General features: G+C 38.9%; 1 protein-coding gene across 1 annotated transcript; it reads left to right on the top strand.

Moving 5' to 3' along the window:
• Nucleotides 1-1,502: 1,502 nt before the first annotated feature.
• Nucleotides 1,503-18,559, top strand: ehd1a (EH-domain containing 1a). Its single transcript, XM_087798518.1, has 6 exons — nucleotides 1,503-2,140; nucleotides 8,355-8,452; nucleotides 15,287-15,528; nucleotides 16,689-16,859; nucleotides 17,477-17,641; nucleotides 17,906-18,559. The coding sequence occupies exons 1-6, from the start codon at nucleotides 1,752-1,754 to the stop codon at nucleotides 18,440-18,442; spliced, it is 1,602 nt and encodes a 533-aa protein (XP_087654644.1). The 5' UTR covers nucleotides 1,503-1,751; the 3' UTR covers nucleotides 18,443-18,559.
• Nucleotides 18,560-22,474: the final 3,915 nt, after the last annotated feature.

Here is a 22,474-nt window from a genome sequence, read left to right on the forward strand (position 1 = left end):
ATAAACATGAGCATTAATGTTATTTCAAAGTGTCATTAATGTTGGTGACACGTCGCATCATGTCATGTTAACGAAAAAAGTCATACCACAAATGTTCCTGAAGTCACAAAGGTCTGTTTGTATAAAAAGTAATTTATTGCTCTGGAGTTACATCACTTTACACACAGTGTTATGACTTTACCAACAGCATCCTTTGTTACATCCTTTTTGAGTGAAATGCTCAATAAATGTCGGGTTGTGCAAAGGTAGGCTCCATCTTGGAAAACTAATAAAAGGTCCCAAGTCACATTTTACTTTCACGCATAATACATTTAATTTCACTCCTTTTCTACTCGTCTTAATGTCGACTTATGGGAGAGTTTTTTTTTTGTTACAGGGGGTCTATATGTCCATATCACTAACAGGGTTCACTTTTCTTCATCCAAAAAGACACTCAAAATCATCCCAAAATCTCCATACTGCTCATCTGTAACATCCCTCTTGTATTGAAGCCTCAACATTAGAAATTGGTACGAAAAAGACAAAAAAGTTAAATAAATCTATATTTTAGTTTGATTAAAGTGGGAGTTTCTAGTTTTTTCCAAAACAATTTCTCTGGTCAAGGCTTCAATATAAGAGGAATGTTAAAGACTTGGAGTATAAAGGAATTTGGATGTTTTATGTGAGTGTTTTCGGAGACAACTGAGCTCCATTTGTGACCTTCACATGGACTTACATTTATGTCTGTAACTTCAAAAACAAACTGATTTCCCTGAAAATAATCCTAACCCTTAGTCGACATAAGGGCGAGCAGAGAGTGTGAATTTTTCTGTGTTTAATAGTTATTCACCAAATTGACTTTGACTTGTGTTTGACTTACAAGTAAGAGATGTCATGATAATAATTTTTTTAAATGGCTTTATCTTGTATATTTCATTGTCTTCGTTAATAATTGCAAATTGACTTTGAAATTACTTTTTTCTTTCCCTTTGATATTTACGTTTGACTTTAAACTACATGTAGTGATCCACCTTGCGTTTGTTAAGAAATACGGAGTAAGAATTAAGAGTTGAGAACATAATAAGCGATTTTAAATAACGTTTTAAAAAAAAGAAAATGGCTTTATCTTGTATATTTTATTGTCTTCGTTAATAATTGCAAAATTACTTTTTCTTTCCCTTTGATACTTATGTTTGACTTCAAACTACATGTAGTGATCCATCCTCTGTTGAGAAATACAGAAACAATTAAGAGATGTCATGATAATAAGCGATTTTAAATAACTTTTTTTTTTAAATGGCTTTATCTTTTGTATTTCATTGTCTTCGTTAATAATTGCAAATGGTTGACGGTTCAAAAGTAATGGACCCGTCTTTTATTTTGAAGTATATCCGGTTACGCCGCTCAGCTTTCTGGGTTCAGCAGGTCACTGACAGCCGGTTGCTAATGCTAGTTAGCTCACCAGTGTCGAACGTAAAAAAAAATGATAGGTATTTTATGTTAAAAAAAAACACAGTTAATAGAAGCGATATATGAACCGTCTGAGTCGGTGGGTGGTGTAAGGTTTTGAGTCAACTGTGAAGGGAGTCCTTCCCCGGTGTGTGTGGCTAGCTAACCAGAGGAGGGTGGGGACTAAAAAGTTCCGAGACCTCGCCCCAGCCGGAGAGTCATTCTAGCGGGCAGCAGCTACCTCCCCCAGCGGTGTGACACCAGAACCGACGGCCACAGGGAACTTTTTGACACGGTCGTGTCGTCTCACTTAACTCGACAGTATGTTTAGGAAAACCATGAAGAAAGACCCGGAGCTGTTCCAGAACGTGGCGGACGGGCTGCGGCGGTTGTACCGGACCAAGCTGTTCCCCCTGGAGGACGCGTATCGGTTCCACGACTTCCACTCCCCGGCCCTCGAAGATGCCGACTTCGACAACAAGCCCATGGTGCTGCTGGTGGGCCAGTACTCCACCGGCAAGACCACGTTCATTCGCCACCTCATGGAGAAGGACTTCCCCGGTATGCGGATTGGACCCGAGCCCACCACCGACTCGTTCATCGCGGTGATGCACGGCGACCAGGAAGGGGTGATCCCGGGTAATGCCCTGGTGGTGGACCCCAAGAAGCCCTTCCGCAAACTCAACGCCTTCGGCAACGCCTTTCTGAACAGGTAGGTCACTGAAAAAAAACAAGACCCTGGAGGACTCTGGAGTCTCCTCGAGTTTTCATGAAACTACTTTTTTAAGTGTCATTTATTGACCCACACCCGGAACAAGATCAGATGTAGATGGATCTACAAACTCTTGAAACACATTTTCAAACTCTTAAAACACATTTAGAACCTCTTTAAACACATTTAGAATCTCTTAGAACACATTTACAAACTCTTGATACACGTTTTTCAAACTCTTAAAAAACATTTACAAACTCTTGAAACACATTTAGAATCCCATGGAACACATTAACAAACTCTTGATACACGTTTACAAACTCTTGAAACGCATCTAAAGACACTTGAAACGCATCTAAAAACTCTTGAAACGCATCTAAAAACTCTTGAAACACATCTAAAGACTCTTGAAACACATCTAAAAACTCTTGAAACGCATCTAAAGACTCTTGAAACGTATCTAAAAACTCTTGAAACGCATCTAAAAACTCTTGAAACGCATCTAAAAACTCTTGAAACACATCTAAAGACTCTTGAAACACGTATAAAGACTCTTGAAACACATCTGAAAACTATTGAAACACATATAAAGACTCTTAAAACACATTTACAAACTCTTGAAACGCTTCTAAAAACTATTTTAACCTATTTATAGTTCAAGGAAATTGTAATTTGGTTTCAGAATAAGTACATTTTCTTTTTCAATTCCAGGCCACCGTAATACGATAATGATAAAGCCAAAAAATAATGAAATATTATCAACATAAATTCACTTAAATATGCCCATTCATATTTGTAAAATCTATATAATAACTTTTTGAAAATAGGATCTTCGCCAAAACTATTTAAGGGACAAGAAATATTCACAAAAAGGACAAAGAAATTGTCCTTACTCAAGAAAGTTGTAACTTGAGTTCATGCATTAATAAAAAGAAAGGTTAGTTGTCAAGCACTTTCCACTCAGATCTGTTCTACTCTAAAGGGCCACATAACTCAAATAGCTGTGTCTGGCCCCCGGGCTACACTTTACCATGAACCTTCTTCCATCAATACTAGCCGTAGTTTTACCTAATTTCTCTGGAAAGCCAAGTTGATTTGATTCTGTCGCCAACATAGGTGTGTTGAGCACAACTGTCACAACATACCTGCTCATCACTGAAATAACACATGTCACGACACGTGTTATTTAAATCCCTCGCATGCAGTGGAACAAACTCATCGGATGTGTCAGACCCGAGTATGTCTGTCATCATCCTGCGGGAATGCGGGTTTTCAGCGTCAACAAACGGGTGGGAGATCCATTCTTTGTACATGAAAGCCAAAAGGCCGACAGGTACTTCAACTCGTCGACTTCCTTTGGAGACGTTGTGCGTTACCAGGCAACCAAACACGGACCTTGGTCCGACCGCAAGGTCAGAACTTCTGCACCTTCCCGACCGTACAAAAGTGTTGACGCATCGTGAGCGCCAGGCAACCTCCCTCCCTCCCTCAGGTCCTTTGTGCAATCTTTAAATGAGGTTGAAGGTCTGCGTCTATCTCGTATATTATAACATAGTAGTAGCAAGACTGTGTGGCGATCGCCTAGTCAGCGTTCGTCATCCTTCCAGGCGACGTGTCATTCATTTTCGCTCGACTTTTAATCGCTGTGTAATCTTCCGTTGGAACTTGTGAATGAGTTGCTTTGAAATCTCTCCACATGACTATACCGGGCGTGTCCTCCACCAGCTTATGACGTTTCTTTTATTTAACCAAAATTAGGATACACAAAGAAAACAAAATCCGCCTCCACTCTACATTTTTTGTTCCTTTTATTCTCCCGGGACTTTTGAAGTCATTGCACAACTGTCCGTGTCACTTCCTGTATGACAAGTGAAAGCATTTCTCCACGTTTACTTCCACATATAAACTTCAAAAAGCAACAAAATTTACAAACCAGATGTTGTTTATCTGCGCAAATGTTACCCTCACTTTTATGTAGTATCATTTTTTTTTTTTAATATTTGTCTAAGGCTGAGCCAGATGTATCAAGAAGTCTTTCTAAGACCTTTTTTCTAAACGTAATTACTATAATCTTAAACAAAAACCTTCAGACTGGACAATCGCTTCTTTTTTTCTTTTTGTGCAATTCTTGGTATTAATCCAAGACTCTCTACTGATGAACAATATTCTTCAAAACATAGTGGTTAATGCCTTAGAAACTTTTAAATAGTTTCTAGTCTTCTCTCCCTCACTGTCCTTTAAACATCTTTCTAATATATATTTTAAATTTGGATTCATTTGGGCCCAATCCAGCCCGTCTTCCTTCATATAATATTCATCTAAACGCTTCCACAATGTATTTCCCTTTACCCAATGGCTTCGTTTTAATTCTGATGAATGTTCTATTCCTGTAAAAGGAGCGCCCTGGTTCTGATCCGGATAACCCACCTGTCACCTTTATAGAGCTCTGAGCAGCATTTGGAGGAAATGGGATAAGATTGTGAGTCGACAAAGACCATTGTGCGCCGTGCATCGTTCGACAAACTGTTGGATTTAGTCCCATTTTATCACAAGATATAAAGGATTGTTCTTTTCCTGGATGTCCGTAGTACTTCCTGAGAGGCGGTCGGTGAAGTGAATTGAGAAGGATAAATAAGCAGCGAGCACACAATACTTTTTTCTAAATGGCACAATAACTATTTAATTTTGCTCGTTATTTACTGCTTGCAAGTATGTGACCATTGTGTTTGTTGGTTTGTGTTAAAGAGTCCATTGAGTTTTTACAATATACTGTATAAGTAAAAGTTTTTAAGAATCTTCCATTGCTACACATGGCTAATTCCCATTTTCTCCCTAAAATATATTTACACATCTCTAATCTTGAACTTTGATATTACTTTATAGTGAAGTGTATTAGCAAGAAACAGACGATACAACGTGTATAATGATACTGGGGCAATGATATTGTAATATATTGCGATACAGTAGGAACAAGGATATATTTATAATTTTGTCGAGTATTTGACTTGACAAAGTCGTAAATGCTTTCATTTGTTTTGAAACCAAAATATGTCCAAACGTCAGCTTTAAAAACGGCTCGAGTTGACGGTATCCCCTTGTCCTCAGTCATCACCGGGACTGGCTGGACTTCATTGTTCCTTTAGCTGCGGAGGACACAATGACTGCTGCCATCTACTGGATACAAGTTTTATTGCGACACAAAAAACGAAATCCTTGAATATTTACATGTTATTGTATTGTTATATAAACCATAAATAACTATGATAAAAATAAAATATGATTTAATATTAATTGACGTAGTGTTGTTGAATATAGGTATATAGATTTATTTCTTACACCACTACTTTACCTGATGACAAAAGTTGGTTTGAAATGAAAGAAACGTACACATAAGTTAGACCATCAATCTTATTTTCTTGTTTCATTTTACTTCTTCATTCCACTAAAGGTCTTTCAAAAACATAGTTAATATATCGGGGGTCCCAGCCAATGATGAGAAACCACTTCGATGAATCTAACTCACTTATCATCTGCCATGTTTTGCCCGTTGCAAACACAAATTGCGTTTTGTTTTATCTTTCGTTTTTGCAGAGCGGAAAATGATCCAGAACTCTGATTTGTAATCAGTCATTTGGGCGTCGCTTCAATCCCAGCCCGCAGACCTGCGTATAAGTCTCTAACTACCCGTCTCGTATCAGACCCGCTCTCGGCGTAAACAGTTATTTGTGAGAGTTTTTTATCTCCGAACTTGCAAACTCGACAGAAGCCGGTTAGACCGACATTTATTCCAACCAGTCACTGAATCGTTCTCCCTCCAAATAAGGGCTTTTTTTTTTTCCTCTTGAGCAGAAACACCAGTCAGGGGCCCCAGTGTGCTTCGTGTCCCCGCCGTGAGCCATCGCTCGGTGAAATCTGACTCAGCGGAATCTAGTTCCGCACCCGGCCCATCCTGACCGACGCTGTCCTGTCCCGCTGCTGTCCTTTTTTTAATCCAGGAACTGAGTTGAAATCTCCCACATACACAAGAACTGTTGACATAAAACACATTTGTGCTGATGTAGACACTTTCGTGTTGACCCAAAAACGTTAAGCAAAACTCTAACTAATAACTCCATTCAACATTCGCGGCAGTTTCCTCCGCTGGATGTCGAGATAACAATGTGACTTGAGGTCGGAGGTCAAGCGCTAGGACAGGCCTCTTCCAGTCACAGGACCCGAGTGAAAAACTCAAGGATGATTTCACCTTCCTGAGTTGATCCTGGACACGAATCATCTCTTGGTGGTGTCATATTGTTTTCCTGGAATCCAACATCATCCTTTTTTTTCCCCCTTCAAGCTCTCTGTGGAAAATGTGGGACGAGGGAGTTTATTGGAAAACCCTGAGCCAAAATTCCAGCGCTCCGTGCCAGAGGAGGGATGGAAAACTCCTGCGTGTTTCTTATCTCTGCAGCCAGTGTTTTTGAAAATGTAACTTCAGACACCGACGCTTCTCTGTTGTCTTTCACTAGCCTGTCAGATTTTTTTTCCACTTTTCACCCTACATGTGATGCGGCTCCTCCGGTTCAGTTTCCAGTGTGGTTGGGCTAGGAATGTAAAAGCAAGCCGCCCCCCCTAGCCCCCCCAGTCTTATGACTCGCTGCCTCTAAGCCCATGTTGTGAGTATTGGTTCTGACTCGGGGGGGCAGGAATGAGTTCTCAGTGTTTCTGGTCATCTTAACAATCCCTGACTCTGTGTTGTGTTGTTATATGTTAAACTCACTCGTCCCACACGCGACGTTGCGTGTCGTCTTCCACCCGACGTCGACGTTAATAAGAGGCCATTGTGTTGCGGGAGCGAGTCGAGACCACGGTTAATAAATCATTCTGTATTGTTTCACCGTTTCCTTCGAACTCTCCCGTCTTGCCGGGAAATATGGACCGAGTGGATGGAAAGTTGACTATGATTTCATTGTTAAACAAACCGTTGGGGGAAGGAATTTTTCTTTGTTTGTTTTGACAACATGTTCATAAACTCTAGAATGAATGAATGAATGAATGAATTAGAAGTAGAAATTAACTTGTTATTACGTGAGAAAAAATGTCTGTAATTTACTTTGGTAATCTCTATCATAGGAGGCTTAGTTGTCGCTGCCATTGTCGTGTAAATATTGGTTCACTGACTAACTATATGTGTTGTGTACGGCTGTGTGTGTGTGTGTTTGCAAGGTCAGAAAAGGACTTCTGACGAATCCGCCGTGAGTTTCCTCAGATATACTGTAGTTCAATGAGGAACGCTGAATTAATAATCCTGTTCATATTTTTCGTTGCGTAATGATGGTTTGATTTTGAACTCTCATGACTCATGTAGTTGAACTCTTTAGCGGGTATTTTAACAATGAGGTTTTCCACGTGACTCTGCCTGGGCGACCTGCCCGAGAGTATCCACGTGACCACGAAACTACGAACAGTGAGTCATGGACATATTTTCATGTGAAGTACTGACAGACATGTTTCAATTTGCTAGGAGATAAAACAAGAAACCAAATCTACAAGAGCATTTTATCTTATTTTGTGGACAAATGTATATGCACAGAACGAAAGACTTTACAACATTAGAATCTGTACTCCATTCCAACACTAGTGGGAGCTCTAAACACTATTTTAAAACCTACGGATTAGGCCTTTAATGCATGTCCTTGTTCCTTGTCCTAAATCAATTATTTGATTTTAGTTGGTGTCGAATTAGTTTTACGAGTTGAGTTAACTTTTACTTACTTTATCACAGTGGTGCCATTATCAGCCCATAAGGCATGGACCGATAATACTTTTGATAATTACCATTGTATTACCCAATACTATCTGAAAGGTTTTCTTCAATGTGACATTAGTGAACGCGCTTGTTTTGTTTACCCGAAAAATAAGCCACGAGTTGTTTCACTTCTGCTGATACGCGGTCAATGAAAATAAGTGAGTAGGTTCGTTTTTTGTAAAGTGCCCTTCACAGACCAGGGTCTCAAGGCACTTAAAATTCACTGATGTTCACTTCTACAGCTTTTCTACAATGTGTATCCAGACAAAGACACGTATTTGCAATTCAAATTAAATGACAAAGTTTCTGTCCTTCATCTTATGTTTCAAGGACTTTGTATGTACAAGATGTCCCCCGACTGGTTTTGTCATTTAACCTAAATCCACACCCTCATCCTCATCGTCATGTCTCTTGTTTCCCCACCAGGTTCATGTGCGCCCAGATGCCGAACCCCGTCCTGGAGAGCATCAGCATCATCGATACTCCCGGAATCCTTTCAGGAGAGAAACAGAGGATCAGCAGAGGTCGGTACTAAAAACATGCTCTCTTCTGACCACACTGAGCCGCACCCTAAAAGTCCGACACGGACTAACACACTTGGCAGCTTTTTTATGAAGTCATCTGTGAAGATTGAAACATTTAACAGTCTGCCGCGACATCTGTTTCTTTATTTTCCTCTGGTGCACGATTGGTTTTGTTTGTTTTCTCTCAAAGTCCCAACCATATTCAACTTCTCGCTCAAACTCATGTTTGCCTGTCGGAAGCCTCGGGCCCGTCATGCAAATCGGACTGACGTAGCGTCACGTGCCGCCATCTCTTTAACCCTCCTCCGGCTGTATCTTTTAAGATCCTGCCGGTGACTCTGTTAAAAAGCTACCGGCAAGTTTTTTTTTTCTTTCCTCTCACCATCACTTTAATAACCCAAAGGTCACTCTGAATTTGCAACACCCGCAAGTTTTACTTAAAATTGAAGAAGAAAATGAAAACGTGACGGAGCACTACTTCTGCTTTTTGTACCTGGATTTACCCCCCCCCCCCCCCCCCGAGAGGAAGCGCGCACACACACACACACACACACACACACACACACACACACACACACCAGTGTTTTTTGTGTTCTCAAGGGAAAGGAAGTCGAACGAAATGTCAAACATTGCAGAGTTTCCCAAGACTTGTTCCACGCCCGTCCACAACCTCACAAGCCCCCAATCTGTTTTTTATTGAGTTCAGTGTCCCGCCATCTGCCGAGAATGACGTAGCAAGTTTTGAAACCCTGTTCAAGTGATGATTAATTCCATCTGACGACCCGAGTAGACACGTGGAGGTCTGGGTGTGTGACTTGGTCGATCTTGTGCAACAATCTTCAAATTTAAGGCAGTGAATGTGTGAAAAAGGGACTGACTGCACAAAAACTATTTCGCTGTTTGTGTTATAATTTTGAGTTTTGGGAATTTTAAAATGCATCTTGGAGGTCCCTTTCCCCGGTGCCTCTTTCAGGCAAAAGTGTAGAGTTCATCTCGTCCTGGTATTAAAAGTACATCAGTGATTGATAACAGAATATTGAATGGTTGAATTTAACATTTTAGATGTTGACATTTTTTATTTTATATTTAAATGTTGACCTTTAAGCATTAGATTCGTTTTTATTGAGTAATTGAATTCCTTCATGTTTATATTGAAAGGCCGAGTTCTATATATATATATATATATATATTTATATATTATATGTATGTATATGTATAATTTACAGTAATTCAAAAATGGAATATTTTCAAAATATTTTCTTTTTATACAGAGGTTAATGGTTAATTAAAACAATGCTTTTGTGTATTCTATATTATTTCTAATCTAATGAATTTAATTTAATTCTTATCCTTTTAAATTCAATATCCTATTTCATTTGGGTTTTGGAACCAGGAAGAATTACGCCTCTTCATTTTATGAATATTCTTTTACATTAATATTAATTAACCTTTAGCATATGAAAGTGAAAAATAATGCATATTTTTTGGTATTTCAACCTCAACTTGATATTTACATACAAACAAGAATATCAACAACCGTACTACAAATATTTGCCGTTAGACACGAGAGCGTACAATGAACATTTGTTTAATCGTTAGAACAGTGTTGATCACATGTTTTAAACTCAAGGACCCCGGGGCCAAATCGAGTTTGCTCAAAATCAGGGTACATACATTTAAATCGTGACTTGTTTTACAATAAGCTAGATAAAAGATCAGTAGTGCGTGTAAGTACACAGAGACTTCCCGAAGGAGACCTCCTGAGGGATCAATAAAGTTTTACCTTACCTTACCTAATGGTAAAACTGAATGATTTGATGGGAGCAAACCACACAGAGATATTTAGGCCGGATAGAGCATCAAAGAATGAGAAGACAGTACTGTAATCAGACATGTACTTCTTGTAAAAGACAGATAGGTAAACATACATTTTGTTCTGCTAACAACATCTGATTTAAATTCTATCCCAGAAATTGCCATCGTAATACGTGGAGCAGATCATTCTTGGGTTCAGAAAAAATAAATATTGCCTTTTTCACAATAATGTATCGATATTCAACCGCACACCGGCACATTTTTTTGTCCAATTAACATGCAAGTATCAAGATGGTAGTTCATTTTTGTGGTTCCATTAAATACTAAAATACTTTGAGATCCTGGCAACGGCTGGGGACGAGAGGATACAGTCGACTCCAGTAGCCTTTAAAGCTGATTTATTTTGGACATATTTTGGTTTGAAAACAAATGAAAGCAGTTACGACTTCGTCAAGAGTCATGTGGTCTGTCAAGTACTCGACAATACTACACATATATCCGTGTTACTACAGTATCACAATATATCATATCCTTGTCACTGCATCGTGATACGTATTGTATCACCAGATACACACCGGTGACAAATAAATGAATTCATCTGAACTATTTACCGTCACTCAGGAGATGCCGCCCTGACCTTTGTCTTGACATTCGCAGCAGTTATTATCATCAACACTAGAACCTGTAGTTGATCCTGATCCCTCTTGAACCGACGTTCATGATCCGAGACGATGCTCCGTCGTTGCAGCTGTTCGCCTCATTTTTTAAATTCTTCTTTCTCTATCGTACACTTATCTTGAAGATAACGTTGTCATACTTCACGTCAAGATAGCATCTTGTACCTGTAATTTTCCAGAAGGGAGGAAACGTAAGAGTGAAGGTTTCCATACGTTCACCAGACCCCGACTTATCGGCAGGTCTGCTTCTGCATAAACACAGACGCGGTGCGTTATAGTTGTGTCATATTTAAACATGTTCTGTTTTGATAGAGCAGCTGAGGCGTGACAGGCGTGCGTAAGGTGTGTAGATGAAGACAAAAGTCATCAGCACACACATCGGGTCGGGAACGAGGACAGCTTTTGTTTTACTTGGCCCCGTTCATCGCCGCCATCACCGCCGAGTGTCAGATGTCGCGGCTCGGGATCCCAGCGGGTGATTGTTTATCGAAGTTGTTGCTGCTCGGTGCACTCTTGATTTTAGTTTAGTTTATAGGTCGGCTTTGTTGCCAAACAGGATTTTTTTTTCTCCTGAAATTTGATGGTTTCCAACCTTTTCTTGGGACCAGTTTCATGTCAACATATTATATTCATGGACCGACCTTTAAATGAAAAAGGGAAAAATACCTCCAAAAACTTTCCTTAAGTACATGAAAAATAAATCTCACCATAAAGTTGAATAAGCAAAAAAGCTCTGGTCCGTTTTACAACAAGATCATCCCCAAGAGTTCTTGTTTTACTCTTTTTTCTTTCACTAGTTTACAGGCATTTTATTTTTAAAGAAAATTAGTTTCATCCAGTGCTTTTTTTGCATAATAAAACCAAATCTTAAAACCTTCCTGATGATACAAATCAATAGAACAGAAATGATATGAAAGGATTTTTCTTCTCACACCCATATTTGGGAACCACTGACTTAAACACTATAAAGACATTAAGTTGTCGTCTGAGCTGCAGCGATTCAAACAGGATTACTTAACGGATATAGTTAATTTAGTGTAATAATCGTTTATGAAACTACCTTTTTTAAAAGCTTAAATTTCTTATTTGAACTATTTATTTTTTATTTTTTGTAAGATTTTCTTTTTAATGAAGTTATTCCTTTGAATAGTGTAGTTAATTATAAAAAAGTTGTTGTTGTTTATTGACCTGAAAGAAAGAACTAAAACGAATGGTCGTCTCATTCTTACTTGATATCTCTTTCTCTCAAACCAGTAGAGGCCCATGTCATCCGCTTTGTCACCATCTTCCTCTATTCCATATGTCCTGTGTGAAATGATGTGGTACTGACACAAATACAACATTAACAATAAAGTTTTCATCAAAGTATCTATTGAAATGGAAGCAGTAAATCCCTGATTTAATTTCACCACAACAGCCTCGCAATATATATACGAACGATAAACGTAAAATAGAGGTTTGCCATTTGAAATGCAGAGCTTCTCACATCCTGTAAGTGACTCATGTGAAACACTTACAATCACAATTGCATTATGCTTTTATTACACAACTTTTTTTTGTAGTGTCAGCAGTAAAATGCTCTCAGCACTTGGTTGAATGAAAAGGAAAAAAAAAAATCAGCAGATTGTCTTTTCCGGTGAAAAAAAAAAAAAGACACTTTGATGATACATTTATTATGATTATATGTTTAAATGTAAATGCTGGTGATTTTCCCTAATATAATAGTATATAAACAACGATTAGATTGAATCATTGGGATGTTCATTACGTTCATAGATCCGTCACCAAACAAGTCCTGAATAAACGGTTGGTAAATATTTTCTTCAAACTTTGTCTGAACATGTTGGTGACGGTGACGAGCTCATCGACCTGCTGGCTGCATAAGAACCTTCTACGTCACGTTTATGTTATTTATTCACTCAAAATCAAATGTTTTCGTATTCTTGTTGATACGGTGACCTAGAAGGTCAGGTCTTAAGATATGGAACATGGATTATTGGCGTCAAAAATTATACAGAGACTTCCGATAAGGGTAAAAGTGACGTTGAATAAAATGAATATGAAGGGATTGTTTGAGGTAGAGAAACGCATGGCTAACTTAAATACTGTAGAACGAGGGTTGAGTCAGTACTTGGGTGACTTAGGTCAGTCTGTCAAACTGAGCCTGAGAAACCTGGGTGTTGTATTCGACAAAGACATGTCTCTAGTTCAACACTGCGAATAAAACTGACCAAAAACTGTTTCCTTCAACTGAGAAAAGCTCTAAACGTAGGAAAATGATGTCACAACACGATCTGGAGCTTATAATCCATGTGTTTGTGTCTTCTTGTTCAGACTATTGTAACAAATTATTTTGGTGTCTAAACAAGAAGGATCTGTCTCGCCTGCAGTTGATTCAGAACTCTGCAGCGACGATTCTGACCCGCTCTAGTAGAAGAACTTACATTTTCCCGATCCTTAAAACTGCATTGGCTGTCAGTTTCGTTTCATTCATTCATTCATTCATTCATTCATTCATGGTCATGCTCCTTCTTAGATCAATGATCTGATCCAGACTTACACCCGAGCTTTGGCTCTGGTCTAAAAAAAGGCTCTTTACAAATAAGTTACATCTATTACTTACTTACTTACTGTAGATCAATCCTTCCAGAATGAAAATACAATATCCTAATCAGACTTCCTGTTTAAATTATTTATTTATTTTTGACTGCTGAAAGGTTTTGGCCTCTTGGTCTACATCTTACAACCATCTTTCAGCGAATAAACCGTTCATTTATTGGAAAGATAATTATCATCTTGAACATGTAGGTAAAATATTTGATATATTTAATTCCCAAGATGGTCTTTGTTGCCGGCTGTGAGTGACAGCATGTCTGTGCATGTTTGCATGTATGGAGGCGTCATAGCAGTTGTCGGGCTATAAGTGAACTCAAGCAGCTGCTTTCTGACACTTCAATCGACTCAAAGGTCTCTTACCGAGAAATCTGGCTTAAAATATTCTCCGTACATCCCCTTCAGAAAAAACCCCGGATATCGTAATTGTGGGTGCAGTCGCTTCTTTTACTTTCACTTCGTTTTGACATCGCCTTTTCACATGTTTACTCTTCCCCGGGCCTTTTTTTTTTTTTTCCACTCATCACTCTGCCTTCTTTTTCACGCCCACTTTTTAGAGAGCGAGCTCAGTGACATGTCAGGCCTGCCGGAATGTGAGCGTGGCAGATCTGTAGATGATTGTAAAGTTTCTTTTTTTTTCTTCCGACTGCATTCTTCTCCGACCAGATGAGTCACATGCACATTCATAAAAGCACAACTCATCTTCCTCCTGAAGTTTCCCCCTGACATAGAATTCTTTTGTTTCGTTTGAGCTTCCCCCTTTGTTTTGTCAGTAGTTTCGAGAAGTTGTTGTTGCTTTACAATTTCCAAATTTACTTTATTTGTCAACTATACCACAAATAAGTGTTGGTGTCAAACTGCTTTATTTTATAATGAGGTAATGGTTTGTAACCTTAAACTTTTTGGGGTTATGATTTTACACTGACATTAATATAAAATCATTATTGTTTAACCTGTTTAATATAAGTTTAGTTGATTGTTTATTTTATGTCTTGTTGACTGTTTTATTTAATGTTCTTTCTACCTATAGAACTCATTTTCTTTACTGCCTGTTTTTCACCGTGGGACTGAAATTTCATCTGCGCTGTATGTCATGAATATAGTATAGTAAATAGTGTATAGTATATAGTTTGACAAATAAAATCTTGAACTTGATTTAATAAAAAAACAAATAAAAAATAAAAAACCCTTTTTTTTTAATGCAAATTGTTTTATATTACCACAATATTTACCAATATAATGGAATGTTTTCATTTTCATACATGTGTTCCCGGAAATATGTTTATTTTATCTTTGTTTTACTAATAATTAAGTTTTAATTTTCCATTTATGTTGTTGAACAACGTACACATGTTAAGTGGTTGTTCACCTTTATTTAGCTGTTGATCCTGAAAAGGGTTTTCAAACTTTCACACAAGGGCTCAACATCTTTTTAGCGGTTCTTCACGAAAAAACTATACAATTTCTCTCCTTCAACATTAGTTTTAATCTGTTTAATGGTTGACTTGCATAATCTATTCTCCTTATCTTATCTTAAACACTGGTTTCATTGGGTCACGTTATCAAAATGAAAATAATCTACGATCCTGCGGGCCACGTAAAGAGAGTTTGATATCTGGATCCCACGCCTTTTAAGTTTGACACATGTGCTGTAAAACCAGGATTTATAACAAACAAAAATGTTCGCCATTTTGTCGGCGGTTCTCAAGCAGAAATCTTTGATCCGCAGGCTACGACTTCGCGGCGGTGCTGGAGTGGTTCGCCGAGCGCGTGGACCGCATCATCCTCCTGTTCGACGCCCACAAACTGGACATTTCCGACGAGTTCTCCGAGGTGATCCGGGCCCTGAAGAACCACGAGGACAAGATGCGCGTGGTCCTGAACAAGGCCGACCAGATCAGCACTCAGCAGCTGATGAGGGTCTACGGCGCTCTCATGTGGTCTTTGGGCAAAATCATCAACACGCCCGAGGTAAAGTTCCAAAAACCAAACATTTAGTCTCGTGATCTTGGAACATGATTTCTGACTCGGAAGAGGCTGGAATTCTACTTTCTAATAGACGAATAAATGTCATGTGAGCTGCATTTGTCGAGTTAATGTTTGATCCAAGGCTGTATTCATAAACCGAGCAGGAACCTTTGGCTCTTGTAGAAAATTATTAATTGACACCTTGAAAGTCCACTTTTCTTTTCTTGTGATGAGGTTAATCAACGACTAGTCATTTGAGCTTGAAATATTGTTCCGCCGGTTATCCATTGATGGGCGTCGCAGTTTTAGACTCCTGTGACATTACAATGCCAGAGTAGGAATGGGGGGGGGGGGGGCAGAGTAGGCAACAGCAAGACCCTTTTATTAAGACAAGGGTGCTGTAGAAAAAAACACCACCACAACCAAATACTATATTACAGACGGTCGAGTGCGAAGCTTACTTTAACAATAAAAATATATTGTAGTTAATAGAAAATTACTAAATGTTTTAGAAAGTCCAATGACAAATATTAGTATAATTCAAATATATTTTTGAAAACACAAATAAAAAAAAAAAACACTGTTGCACACACTTGGCAGTGAACGGTGTAACATTAGGATCTTTTCTATTTTACATTATAGATCGAAATGACTCGTTCTTTAGAACTCTTATTATTATTTAAAATGTGCTCAACATGAAATAATTTTGTCTGGACGGACAAGAAGGCATGGTTGCTAGTCACATGACCGCCAAACTGCTTATGGCAGTGGGTCAAAGATGGCGATTGCATTTATTGTCAATATGGCTTCAAAGTACTTTTTGAAGTTTTCAGTAAGAGAAAACCAACCCAAGAGTCTTTTTTTCCCACCATTTCCTGAAGCCGAATGCACATGGGAGCAGGAGATGCTTCACAACGGTTTAAACTGTTGCAATGACACTGTTCCAGCAGTAGGGGGAGCCAGAAACGAATGTGTTCAATCTTCAGTCGAATATACTCAATCGAAGCCTTCAATTCTTTTGCATGGCCTGACATACCTTTGACCCAAGCAACACCCGCTGTAAAAAAAACTTCATTCAGGCAGAAACCTGGCGTTAACCAGACTGAACGAGTTGTAACGCAAAAGAAGTTTCATCGTATCTTCCAAACCTTCTCTCTCTCCAGGTGGTCCGGGTCTACATCGGATCCTTCTGGGCTCAACCGCTGCTGGTCCCGGACAACAGGAAATTGTTCGAGGCGGAGGAGCAGGATCTCTTCGCCGACATCCAGTCGTTGCCTCGTAACGCCGCCTTGCGAAAACTCAACGACCTCATCAAGCGCGCTCGCCTCGCCAAGGTCAGCAGTTCAACCCTTTTGAAACACTGTTACCCATTAGTCGGCCATCTTTAGTTCAGAAAACTATGAAAGTACATCGGTGCCATTAGAATATTTTTAACAATTAAATTCAATGATTTAAATATTAAAAGATTTGTTTTTATCGAATAATTAAATTAAAAACACTGGCAAATCAATTCAACATGGCCGACTCTCTGGTGGCCATTTCATTACATTACATTTTTTTATGCTGGCTTTAAGGGTCGAATTAAAATGTATCATTTAGAAAATGTATTTTAAAAATTATTTGAAATAAGAATACCAAACTCTGTGTCGAAAAAATACTTTTGAAATGGTTCATTAATAAAATAATAATAATTTAATCTTTCGTATAGAAATTTGTTATTTTATTTATAGTTCAATAATTTAGAAAATATATCTCAATGCTAAACAAAAGGAATTTTAACCCTTAAGGTAACCCACAATTGATAAAACAAACACATTTGTTTTCGGGCTTCTGGGTCACCTTGACCCTGAGACAACACGAGGGTCAAGTGAAAAGCAAGATGGCCGACAGAGGTGTCGGTCGCACAGTGACTAGTGTGCGAAGCGACTAACGCTAGAGTTCTGTCCGGCAGGTGCAGGCCTACATCATCAGCTCCCTGAAAAAAGAGATGCCATCCGTGTTTGGAAAGGAGTCCAAGAAGAAGGAGCTGATCGCCAACCTCGGGGAGATCTACCTGAGGATCGAGAAGGAGCACCAGATCTCCCCCGGAGACTTCCCCAAGCTGGCCAAAATGCAGGTGAGCTCCACTAGGGGCGTCTGGGGAAGTTCCCGGAGCGAGACGTAGGAGTTGTCGAAGAGTAGAATGACCTTCCGACCTTTTCCACCCTTCACATTCTCGCCCTCGTTCTTCCCGTCAGGATGGGCCCGGACGACGGCGAGATTTATTTTTCCTGGTTCGCCAGGAAATCCTGCTCCTTGTGTGCGCGACTCCCGTTTGGAAGCGGCCCGAAAGAGACTGATCTATTTCCATCGCCGATTCCTGTTTTTTTTCCCCTTCCAGGAGCTGCTCAACGGTCAGGACTTCACCAAGTTCGCGGTGCTGAAGCCCAAGCTGCTGGAGGCGGTGGAGGACATGCTGGCCAACGACATCGCCCGGCTCATGGCGCTGGTGCGGCAGGAGGAGGCGTCCATGCCGAGCCAGAGCGTGAAGGGCGGCGCCTTCGACGGCACCATGAGCGGACCCTTCGGCCACGGCTACGGCGAGGGGGCGAGCGAGGGCATCGACGAGCTGGAGTGGATCGTGGCGCGGGACCTGCCCACCTACAGCGAGATCTTCTACACGCTGTCGCCCATCGACGGTAAAGTATCGGGGGCGTCGGCCAAGAAGGAGATGGTGAAGTCCAAGCTCCCCAACACCGTGCTGGGCAAGATCTGGAAGCTGGCCGACGTGGATAAAGACGGCTACCTGGACGAGGAGGAGTTCGCTCTGGCCAACCATCTCATCAAGGTCAAACTGGAGGGCCACGAGCTGCCCGCCGACCTGCCCTTGCACCTGGTGCCGCCGGCCAAGCGGGACCTGGTGACGAACGGGCAGTAGACGGCACGCCGAAGCTACATGAACTTCCTCCTCTCATGAGCTGCTCAGACACACCACGAGGGGGCGCTACTGTGACCGACTTCACCAGAGAGAGACTGGGGGTTTTTTCGGGGGGGAGAGAGGGGGGAGGAAGATTCAATTTGGGGGGGGCGGGGGGGCGGGGGGGCGTGATTGAATCAACAAATGAAAGGACATCATGAATGATTTGATTGTGTAGCAGATATCTATTAAAAAAAAAAGTTCATATTATCTGTCCATCCAAAGAAGTTCGGAGAGAAGGGGAGTGAAGGAGAGCAACTGTTCATCTATATTTTTCTATTTCTGGACTGTTTCCAAATCCTCCCCTTTTTATTATTTTCCCAGATAAATAAAAATGAACATCTGCCATCAGTTTCCTGCTCAAGTGGTAAAGCTTTTATTTTGAAGGGCACATTCACACACTTGTGGGCTGAACAAACTACATCAAATTTCTCTACTTTCTTTTTTCTTTCTTCTTTAATTTTCAGTTGAAAACAGTTGACATCATATGGATGTCGTTAACAAAACATCAAAACCAAACTTGTCGATAAAGAAACGAAATAAAGAGTGATAAATCACTTTAAAGGTCGTCTTTAATAATCGAATACCTTTTTTTATTTGCAGCTTCCTGTTGGTAATGATATCCTTATGCCCTCAGGAACACGTGACACTCAACTGTTGAGGCCGATGATGAAACGAAATGGCGCCGCCTAGTGTCTTGATATGACGTTGCATTTAAACGGTAAAACGATGGATAAAATTGAATTAAAACGTAAGAAAATTAGTTGCGTCGACTTAATTTTTCAACACTTGTTTTAGTTTAACTATGATGATCTATCGGTGAGCATTTACTGATACCATAGCTGTAGTGTTTGTATTGTAGTTTAAAATAAACTTAATGTACCATATTTAAAAAAAAACTTGAATGAAAAAGGTTGGAATGAATGTAAAATATAATGTATAAAGTAAATTATAAAGTGCAGGAAAACAAACGTTTAATGCACCGTGTTTAGTTGTTCGAGTGTAAAAATAATAATATAAAGTAAATATATATGAATTGTATTGGACTCAAATAAATTAAAACGTTTATATACTATTATGTATTTTTTAGAACGATAAAAACAATACCAAAAACGTTTTGTACCCTTTAAAACATTTTATTTATATGAACATGAGGGATGAAGTAGTTTTTTAAAAAACACATCTAATCATGTACTCGTATACTATATTATTTAAAGAAAATTAAAAAGGCGTGTAAAAAGTACACATGTGAAGGGAACTTAATTATACAAATAATGTTAAGACTTTGCAAATCATTGTGTTTGTCTAGTTAATTGATAAAATTATATAAATGATATCTTAAAACATTGCATTACACTCAAATAACTGAACATTTTATTTATCCGGTGTACTTGGGGAAATAAATAATACCAAAAAGGCTCTCAAATGTAAAAAATAGTTTATTGAAATCAATATGAGGAATAGAGGAGTATTAAAAAAAGCATCTAAACATTTTTATATCTACGCAAATGTGTTAAAAATATAACGTATTATAATGAAATGCTAAATAAAAGAGCAGAAATGATTAACAGCCAATGAACATTTTCACCTACCTATCTGTCCAGGGTGTGTTTTTTTGGTTTGGACCTGTTTTAGTGGTTTAAAATGACCTTTAGTGTAGTTTTATATAACTTATTATGTACGTGCTCCAAATATAATCACACAAAACCAGAAGAAAAATTATAAACTCCAATCTTCGGTGAGAGGTAGGGGTCTAGAGATAATCTAAAGCTTCTGAAAAATAAATAAAAAGTAAGTAAGTAAGTAATTTATATTTATAGAGCGCTTTTCCAGACCAGGGTCACAAAGCGCTTAAAACAATCAAAACAATACTCAATAAAATAAAAACTTAAAAGGTCAAGATAACACTGAGAACAACACAGGAGTTCCAGAAAATGGAAGGAAAAAAGGATAAACCTGAACAAATAAAAAAGTATTGTAGTTTTAGTCACATCCAGTCAATTGTCAATTATAATTGTGTAACAGTTGTTTAGTGTACGTCCTAAAAGTACTGCAGTCAACGAGGTCAGTCCAGATCATATACTGACAGAAAGCTGCTGAAATGTTCACAGCAGTGTGAAGAGACTTTGTGTTCCAGTCGATGTACATTGTGTAGATCAGCTTCCTTTTTCCTGTCTTTCTCTCTGCTACCCCTTCTATTTTTAGTCCTTCTAAAAACTCTTGTTTTTCCACCTGTACTCCTGTCACGCTCTCTTCCACCTGCATGATGGCGTCCCAGAAATAACCCAGGAGGGAGGACGTGTGACACACTGACCTCTGAGGGTAGTTGACTGGGTCAACTTTACGTAACACCGCCGTGATGAGGGAGTGTTGCGTCTCTGAGGAGGGTGAGGAATGGACACCTTTGTGTGTTTGCCATCGATCATCGAAAAAGCATCTCTTGAGTTTAAAATCTCCTCCACGTCTGTTACGGAACATTTGTTTAATTTGTGAAATCTTCACGTTATTGATGGTGTCGTTGTTTTGTAACAGGACGGATGGTGTCTAGAGCAAATAATATCACCCTAAATAAATGTGTAAATATCCCTGATAATTACTACATTAACTAATAGTTTTTCAAATCATTTCTCTCATTTTATATATTGAGGAAAAAAATATTAAACGGATATTTGTTTATTTATTTATTCATTTATTTTTCAGGGACAATGCAGTCAACATAGTTTTTATTTGTTCAGGCTTTTCCTTGATTTTCTGGAACTCCTGTTGTGCTATCAGTTTTATCTTGATCTTTAAAATATATACTTTATTGAATATTGTTTTGATTGTTTAAGCGCTTTGTGACCCTGGTCTAGAAAAGCGCTATACAAATAAAAATGACTTACTTACTTACTTAATACAAGTTCCCAGTTAATGCGAATCATAAAGAATTTATAGCTTGTGCTAATTTTCAACTCCTGTACCTGGTTGAGCATTTTTACAATATACACAATAAAAGTCTATTATACAAAACTATTGTAAAACGTTTATGCTTCATTTATTTGTACGATGACGTGCACATTGGTGGTGAGTTGTTAAAAATACACATCACGGGTTATCAGGATTGAGCTTGTGAATTGAAGCTAAATAATCAATTAAAAATTATTATTAAACTAAATGTGTATTTGATGTCAATAATCTTGAGAAATGGTGTCAATAAAGTTTTGACCAACGTTAGCAGTTAGCAAGGTTAGCGCTTGGCGAGCTTAGCATTTAGCTAAGTTAGCATATGCTTCGAGCATTTTTCCCCTTAACCTTGTTTAACCTTTACCAGCGATAAACAAATATTCTTTAAAAGTATATATTTATGCTGTATATGTACTGTAGCTATGTTTTTGTATTTGATACCTGCATAAAACCACACACCCTTTTTTTGTTATGCTAAAGGTAGCATAGCATCGTTTTTGAAAGAAAAGTTAATATTGTATCTAAAAATGGAACCTATGAAATGTAAGTAATTACCTTTAACAACTTGAGAATATGTCCTGACCAGATTTATATATTTATTCAACGTAAAATAGTCTTTTTTTCAGGTTAATATAGCGTTAGCAACATTAGCTTTGGTCTAGACCAGAAAAAAACAACACATCTTTGAAACGACTCACATTTATTTCTCTTCAACATTCAGTTACACACCAAAAGTGGCAGAACAACGCATTACAAATTCACCCAACGAGTCGTAGAAGTTGTTGACATTTTTTCTTTTTTCCGGAGCGAGGTTTCACATTTATTTTCCGAGGGAAGAACGAGGCGAGGAAGAGGGAGAAAAGACATAAGTGCTACGAAGATCTCAACCATCGGCTCCTGGAGGGGGGCCCCTGCGGCTCCATCGGTGAGTGACATTGACGGATCCATCAGAGTGCAATCACAGCTGATCTTTTAGCTTTGTTTACAGAGACAGTGGAGACTTGGTGAGGTAGGTTCGGAGTGCAGGACTGATCACGTCTTATTGTGTCG

The sequence above is a fragment of the Callionymus lyra genome, chromosome 9 (genome assembly GCF_982586985.1).
Source record: "Callionymus lyra chromosome 9, fCalLyr1.hap1.1, whole genome shotgun sequence".
Classification (NCBI taxonomy): Eukaryota; Metazoa; Chordata; class Actinopteri; order Syngnathiformes; family Callionymidae; genus Callionymus; species Callionymus lyra.

Coding starts and splice junctions, on each gene's coding strand:
- ehd1a (XM_087798518.1), top strand. CDS start 1,752: ATGTTTAGGAAAACCATGAAGAAAGACCCGGAGCTGTTCCAGAACGTG. Junction 2,141..8,354: donor GGCAACGCCTTTCTGAACAG/GTAGGTCACTGA, acceptor TTTCCCCACCAG/GTTCATGTGCGCCCAGATGC. Junction 16,860..17,476: donor AGCGCGCTCGCCTCGCCAAG/GTCAGCAGTTCA, acceptor TCTGTCCGGCAG/GTGCAGGCCTACATCATCAG.